The following is an 8,280-nucleotide window of genomic DNA, read 5'->3' as shown; positions in this document are numbered from 1 at the left end:
GACTTGATGATCTTAAGGGTCTTTTCCAACCTAAATGATTGTATTATTCTATGATGAAGGAGATTAGCGCATTGGTTTCTGTTTAAAACACCTGTACACTAGTAATGATTATGTAGTGAGCTTGCTGGTTAAAGACTGTTGAAGCTTGGTATTGACCAAGTAAACATATGTAGGAATTGGATAAAAACTTGTGATGTGCCTTAGTGAATATATTTAAAAGCATCCATTTTTTCCAAGTAAAGATGAAGTTTAAGATAACTGCTACAATCTCTGGAAAGCCTGGCTTCAGAAATACTTGAGGAGTATTTATTTTTTCTCAGAACTTCTTAACAGTTGCTATAAACCCAATTTTCATCCTTTGCTCAGTCTTCTGTGTTTCTTATAATCAGCGTTGAAGCAGCTTTAAGGTAAACTGTCTTGCTCCTGTAAGGCAATGTTCAGTGTAGTGAAATTAAATCACATTTCTATCCTGAAGCTGAACTAATACAGGTTAAAATTATGTAATGAACATTAACAAAGTGTTCATCTAAGCTTTGGAAGACCAGTGAGAGAATTGCATTAATTCATACGAAATGGGGGATGGAGAAGGGTCGTATGGTGATATTACTGTGCTTTCTAGAAGTAAGGCTCAGGGAAGAGAGGTGTGAGTTTTGTGAATACATTTCCCAGGGTAAAGTGTTACGAATGATCAGATTATCAAGGTGAGTTTGCTGATCATCAGTGCCTGTCCTTGAGAGTGTTCAGAGACTCAGCAGGCCCTGTGACATGCAGCAAGAACTGAAATTTCAATTTGATGATGAGGTTGATAACCAAAAAAATAGTAATTCCTTTATCTACATGTAAACATCTGATTTTAACAGGCTGATTACTTGTTCTGCTTTAAGGCTTGGTTTTTTTGGGTTTTGGGGATGGTTTTGGGTTGTTTGTTTGTTTGTTTTAATTCAAGATCCTAAAATGTATTTAAAATAGAGCAAAGTTACATTGTCAAAGAGTAAAATTTTCACAAAAGATCTCTTCCGCATGTTTTGTTGTTGCTTTCCCTCTTCTTACAGAATGGGTACAGATGGCACCAGCTTTATTTTCTAAATTCATCCCAAATATTCTACCCCCTGCTGTGGAATCTGAGCTTCAGGAATATGCTGCTCAAGACCAGAAACTTCAAAGAGAGCTTATGCAGAATGGATTTACTAGGTAATAATTATTAGTCTTCAGAAGCAATTGTGCTGGACAGTGCTGAAATGGTGTAAAAATGGATACACCTGAAAATACTAAAGAAATAATTTAGGAGTTAATAAATAACCTTCACAACTCAGTATCTGAAATATGGCCTTATTTTCCACACATTTTAAGTGCTATCAACCCTGCAGATGGTACCAAAAAGTAGGTGATCGGAAGTGAAACAGATTGCTTACAGCTCATGCATCCCTGTGTTTTGACTGTGCTTCTGATGCATGATCATGCTCTTGTTCAGCCCTTACTTTGGCCATTTATTTACTATAAGCTGACTTTTTTTCATGATGGTTCTGAAAATGTCAGTTGGTGACTTCTCCTTATTCCACTTTCAGAGCTATTTATACAGTCAAGGTGTTTATCTTAAGTAGGCATTTCTCTTCTGAATATTGAATTGGGGGGAAAAAACCCAAAGAGTAAAAGAGACAGCAGAAAACATTCATAACCTATATTGTTCACTCTGAGCAGTGCCTGTTGCTCTATGCTCTTCTATGTAACTGCCTAGATGGAAGCACAGTGCTTTCACCACAGCAGTGTACCACTTTTGCAGTAGTCTGACAAGCCAAGATCAGGCTGGGGAAGCTATTGTGCTTTGTTCCCGAGAGGTTCGTTTTTGCATAAAGAGAATACACCTTCATCTTTCCTGTTACCTGTGCAACACTGGGAATCTGGTCCTGTAGTTTCAACACCCACTAGATGTGGGTATGTTTAGTGTTAGATGTACTCCTGGATTTCATACTCTCGTGTAGTTTTCCTCAAAGGTAATCTCTGTCTTCAAAGCTTGGTAAATTATTGAGCTTCAAAACTATACTGCTGACCGAAATGTAAATGGTATTGTAGACTCACTCCTTTCTGTTGAGGAAAAGAATTTTTTGATAGATAAGCATGAGTTAAGAATGAGTTAAGCATGAGTAAGAAAGCCGTAAGAGCTTGGGCTGAGAAAAACTGCATTTGGTCCAAGAAATAGAAGTTTGAGACTGTTTGAAACTGAGTAGGCATATAATGCTGACAATAGAATAGACTATTTCAGTTGGAAGGGACCTACAACGATCATCTAGTACAACTGCCTGACCAATTCAGGGCTGACCAAGGGCATTGTCCAAATGCCTCTTAAACACTGACAGGCTTGGGGCATCGACCACCTCTCTAGGAAGCCTTTTCTAGTGTTTGACCACCCTCCTGGTAAAGAAATGCTTCCTAATGTCCAAAAGAATGTAATGCACAGAACAAAACAAAAAAATGAACATTTTAGTTTTGTCTAATTTTCAATCTCACTAATTCTGTAGGTGGCTTATAATAGTTCTGCTTACAACTGTGTTTCACTGGTTTCACACTTCGTAGATAGTTAGAAATGAAGTTTCTAATAGTAGTAACAGTCCATATCCACAAAAACAATCAGTTTCAAAAACATTTTTCCCTAGGTACCTGAAAATAAGACAGGCTTGTCAGCTTGGCTGTCAAGTTCTTTGGCTGGTGCTGTATAAAAGGCTAGGAAGGGTAGTAGGAAGGATACTGACCATTGCAAGGCTAGATGCCTCTGGTGCTCTCTTGTTAGAGACTTGGTGGGATCCTCAGAATATATTTTAGAAACTCCTGTTTTATGCAGAAAAGTAATTCTCTAGCACTGGAACTAATGCAAATCCATAGGAAACTGTTTCTGTCCTGTGTGATAGGTAGGGACAAAGAGGAGATGAAGGCTTGAGGATAGTCGTACAGGGTAGAACTAAGTAAAGGTTTCTGTGTCACATTGTTTGCAGAGTCTAATTTCTAAGAGTTCCTTTTGGCTTTCTGCAGTATGTGATCTTCTGGATATTGGCCACGTGAAGAGTCTTGGTATGTCTTGTAGGTTTAGACAATTGGCCCACCCTAACCCATGCTTTGGTGCAACTGCTGTTTCTATGTAGCCTGCTTTCAATTTATTACATAAAAATGCAAAATAAAACTTTGCGGTGGAGTAACTGACTGGTGGCATTTAGTCTCTGGTGAATGTGTTTTGCACAATATATTTTATATGGTTGTGCTGCCAGGGAGTCAGTGCAGTCTGGTAAACATGAAGGTGTTATAAAGTGTTAGAGTAGAGCCTGTCATCATTGAAAGGACATAGGTAAAAGAAAACTGAAGTACAGGTGATATAATTTGCTACATGGCATTTTGCAGTGGTATTTGAAATGCATTTTGCCTTGAAATGTATTTCAAGATGTAATATGCTTCTTCCTATGTTCAGGAACATAGGTTATACTTATTTATAACCTTTCAGAATTGTTTTGAGGTTATATTCCTACGTATGTATATGTGTATATGTATAAAAGCGTTGTTTCTCTTTTACCAAGGAGTGTGCTAAGTCTGTTCTCTTCTGGGTTAGCATGAAATGTCATCTGTTCTCCTATAATTGCATCAAAAAATGGTGATGCCTTTGCTGCTGCACTTCCTACAACAATAACCATGAGGAACACAGCACAGTGAGGTGTCTTCATCAGCATTAAAGGCATGTCAGGTTCTAGTTGAAATACTCAGCTTATCAACACGATTAAATACTGTTGCTGCAGAAAGTGGGAACACAAGCTGGTTGCTTGGCAGTATTTCTCTTGTGAAAGACCTTAATCAAGGCATACACAGCAGGTCCGTCACCTTAAGAGTGGTTTCAGGGAAGAACACTTCATATTATTAGAAAACCCCCCAATTTCTACCAACTTCCAGCAGATAAATGTGAAATTATAACCATTGTGATGAAAATATATTGGAATCTCTCTTCCTTATATAACAGTTTCAATAGCATATCTATCATCACAAGACACTTGTGAAGCAGCAAGATTTTCCAGCTTTAAGAGTTTGTGTGCACAAGACTAAAAGGAAAAAAATGTTTTCCAAATAGATGGGAATTTGACTTTGGGTTTTCAGGAGCAATGATGTCAACCGATGTTTATACAACTTGTTATTTGTTTAAATCTTCTGCTTGAAGAGGGAGTGCTGTCAGCACAGACTTGCTTGGAGTCCAGTTGTTGGGTTTTCAGGAGCAGCTTACCTTTTTAGACTGACAGATGCAGAGTTTTCCATGTAGTTCTATAAAGTTTGTTTTCCTTAATTCAAACTTCTCAACCAATTTTATGCGTGACTTAAGACCACACTGCATAGGAGCAATTTTTCCTCATCTTCACCTTGTAAAAAATTATCCTATAAAATCGAACCTACTATCTTTAACAAAAGGATGAGCTAATTAAATCTATAAAATATAGCTTATACTTCTGTTTTAGTAAAATCAGAATCCTGCAGTCATGTGTTATTGCTCCTATGTTTGCATTTTGTTTCTAAAGTCTGTGAAAGTTGATGATTGTGCTGAGGTATTTCACTGTTTTCCTTTTCTGAAAGTGAAAATACCTTTCTTCCCCTTCTTTCTTAGAGGTGACCAGTCACGCAAGAGAGCTGGAGAAGAGTTAACTTACAGTAAGTATGCATCTAACCCTGCCCTGCAGTGTGCTGCAGTCCCTGATGGGTTGGGCATACAGGTAGCGGTGGGCTTCTGGGTTCTCGGGGAGGTGGCGAGGTGTCAGAGGCTGCACCTCCATGATGTAGCTAGCTGTCTGCCAGTGTAACCTTTACCGTTCTAAGTAATGATACTAGAGTCTGTCTAACTGTGCTACAGTCCCACAGCCACCTGTAAGGTATCTTAGCTACCGAGGTCAAGGTACTTCCACTTCATTTAAGTGTACAGCTGAGGTCTTAAGGAAAAAGAATGCAGTTGTCTGAAGTCTCTGCCTGGTCAGGATGCACATAACAGGCAATGAAATGATGAGACAGTCCACCTCTGATGTAAAGCACCCGCTGGTGATGCATGTTTCTGTCTGTTGACAGAACAGAGGGTTTGGAAGGGTTGTGCTTTTCAACTTGGAACCCTCAATTACGTGTCTAATACAACACGGGATCCACCTGCTTTGAGATACTAAAGGCAGTATTTGGGAAGTTCTCTCCCATTTGCAGATGAAGTCTCTTGCTGTGTGTTTAACTATGAGGTTCTTCACTTTGTAACTCCCTTAATTTCCCCCAATATAGATTAAGGGGGTGGGGGGGAAGAAGCACAGGGAGGAATGGTATTTCCATTCTCAGGTGGTTGCTCTACTCCAGACATCCCTAATTTTGGTGCAGTCAGTCAAAGGTCCCATCTTCTGTGCTGATTAAATATTTGGCCAGGAGAGAATCTAGTCCCATACATTCTAGGTTAGGATTTAAATACAATGTCCTGGTTGCTGGTCACTAAATAGCATTGGGGATTGGGAAATAGTATCTCTTCTGGTGCTGTTGTTAACTTCAGTTCATCTTATTGTATTCTTTCTGCCAAGCTTCTCTCTATGCTTTCAGCAGAGTATGTTTGCTTTATTTCCTACCATAAAATGTCGTGCAGTTTTATGATGAACTCTTATTACAACCTGAAATGAATGAATAGCTGTTTACTTGGTATATCAGCTTCAGTTTACAGTGTTAACGTTTTGCAGGCAATGCTGGTTTTCAGGTTGTTGGGGGAAGTGGGGGCAAAGGACGTAGGGTGAAAGTTTAATATGAGAGAATTTGTTGAACTTTTTATGTAATTTCAGATGGCTCATCAGCTTGTGCAAGCTCCAGGGGGTACAGATAGTGAATATACTGGATCAGCTTCTATTCCTAGCCAGAACAGACACTGGAGGAGCGCAGGTGGTATCCGGAGCCTCCTTTGGCAACTGCTGATACTCAAGCTCTGACACGAACTATGCCTCAAAGAAGAGTTCTGGACTTTCTTCTTCATATAATAAAATGTCAGTTGCTGCTACAATTGGGATGACTTTGAAAGACATGATTCCTTGGTCTGGCCTCTCAACAAGTCCATGTTCTGCGTTTTTTTTGTGAGGAATGCACCTTGAAAAACAATCCTTTCAAAGTGGAAATGGGCAGCCGAAATCAGCAGCTTCCAAAAGCGTTAGAATGGAAGAATCTTTTTTGCACTCTTTTCTTAATATTAAGGACATTCTTAAAACTAGTTAACACGTCAGTGTATTGGTTTTTAAACTTCAAGGTATTTTCTGGAGCTTTTACTTAAATAATAAGAATAAAGTTTCATTATTTTGCAGTATTTGTTCATTAGTTTAAAAATTGTCACCTTTTAAGAGTTGGTCCCATATAAACGTATCTTCTGTCAGGGAGCTTTAAATTCCAGATTTTTCTTTTATCTCTTTTTTTTGTTACTTGGTATTTTGAAATCTGTTTTCCTATGTGTTTGTACTCTGTGCCTTCAGCTTGTGCACTTTGCAACTTTATAGACCATATTTTGTTACTCCAAAATGTGTTCTTGAGGAAAAACTTGATATGAACAAACATGCTGCAAAGTTGCACTTTTCTCTTGCATTAATGGGAGGTAAGTTTAAGAAGGAAGAAAAGTTGAACCTATCACCACAATGAATAGTGACTTGGAAGCTTGTCCCTTTTTATTTTTCTTGCGTATTGGTGTTTAATGCTGGGACCAACTCTTGTAGAACCCCTCTCATTGTCTTTTCATTGGCTTCCATAATTGCAATAGATTGAGATGTGAATTCCAGACTGGATGAAATACTAAGATGTATTTTATGCTGTGCTATGTAGAAACATTGTGGGCAAAATTCTCCAGTCTAGTAGGTCTGCAAAGTGCATCTCCGTCACCACAAACCAGATTTGCACCTGACTGATCAGCAAACGATGGTACCTGTCCAAGATCACTTTGTGGCTCCTGTGCCATTTCTCCTGTTTCGGGGATGTGATGGGGGTGTGATAGTGGATGTTGTCAGAATCAGGGAGTTGAGGAGTGGTGTAATGCATGCATGTGTACCCATCGGCCTCCTGTTTCCAGTCTTGTGTAAACTCAGCTGGAGATCCAGCTGAGCCCAGTTCCAGGAGATCTGGACCTATGGTCTGAATCCTAATGATTGTGACGTGGGTTTTAATCAGTAGTATGGCTAATGCAATTCTTTCATGAGGGGAGAAACATACTTGAAAAAGCAGTTTGACTACAGGTTGGGTTTTTTTATTTTATTACTATGGATTTATTTTTATCACCTTTAGTTATGAAGAGAAATGAGTTGGTAATATAAAATCTTTCTGAAGTGAAACGAAAGTTTGTTCAGTTTTGTCTTGCACAACTCTTACACCTGTTTATAAAAACCAACACACAAAAAACCAACAGACCCCCCTTTATGCTTGCATGAGTTCATCACAAAATGCAGGAAAAAGATAAAAAATAGATGCGGCAGGGACAAAGTTTCTTTTTGTTTTGTAGCCAGACTTCATGTAAATGAATTCAATTCTATCAGTTTCACATCAGCCAGTTTGGCAATGCTGTTAGTTTGGCGGATGGGGGGGAGGAAGAATGAGGAGGACACTGCTGTGATTGACAGATTCAAATCTGATTTACCTATATATTTCTTTGCATATTTGCAAAGCCTATTTAATTTTGAGGAAGTTTTTCTTTTAAAATTAAAAAGGAATGCTTCAGTGTTTTGTTTTCTGTGTAGAACAACGCCAGCAGTCTAATCTCATCCCCAACAGTGGAAAACCAAACCACTCTGAGTAGGGATTTTCCAGTGTTGATAGTGTTTGCTTCAACTTTGCTACCAGCTACTTAAGTTGAAGCCGAATTAGACAAAAACAGGAATTTTGAAAATTTTGCTGAAGTACGCAATGGAGAAGTTAATGAAGGCTAATAGGGAACAATTTTTATCAGTTTTGGCTTTAAACAAAAATAAAACCTCTGATAGTGTCCTTAGCTTTAAAAATCACTGTTTGCTGAAATTACAATATTCTTGAGTTAAGAATAGATGCATTAACCTAATTTGGTTAAAATTTGTTTACAACTTCGTTACCATTCTAGTTCACATAATACCATAATCAAGCTCTGTCATGTTTGTCAAGTGATCACAATGTTTTTCTGTTCTTAAAGTGGTTTTACTGGTTCAAGTTTGTAAATGACATGTAGCCCTTTAGCTTCATGTTGGAGGCAAGGATTCAACATTCATTTTACCTTGCATTATGTTTGGGACACAAACTTCTAGAACA

At 38.4% G+C, this 8,280-nt stretch overlaps 1 protein-coding gene across 1 annotated transcript in view; it reads left to right on the top strand.

Moving 5' to 3' along the window:
* The window catches only part of CACUL1 (CDK2 associated cullin domain 1), a gene marked incomplete at its 5' end in the record, with an annotated part of 52,427 nt that extends 45,095 nt beyond the window's left edge, over window positions 1–7,332 (top strand). Inside the window, 3 exons of the mRNA XM_009278097.1 lie at window positions 1,053–1,191; window positions 4,628–4,671; window positions 5,817–7,332. Coding sequence (XP_009276372.1) covers window positions 1,053–1,191; window positions 4,628–4,671; window positions 5,817–5,857 — 224 coding nt within the window. The remainder of the gene's footprint in view (window positions 1–1,052; window positions 1,192–4,627; window positions 4,672–5,816) is intronic.
* Window positions 7,333–8,280: the final 948 nt, after the last annotated feature.

This window comes from Aptenodytes forsteri, unplaced genomic scaffold (genome assembly GCF_000699145.1).
Source record: "Aptenodytes forsteri isolate BGI_AS27 unplaced genomic scaffold, ASM69914v1 Scaffold15, whole genome shotgun sequence".
NCBI lineage: Eukaryota > Metazoa > Chordata > Aves > Sphenisciformes > Spheniscidae > Aptenodytes > Aptenodytes forsteri.
The sequence above is the reverse complement of the archived record's forward strand: the minus strand, read 5'-3'. Positions and strand labels throughout refer to the sequence as shown.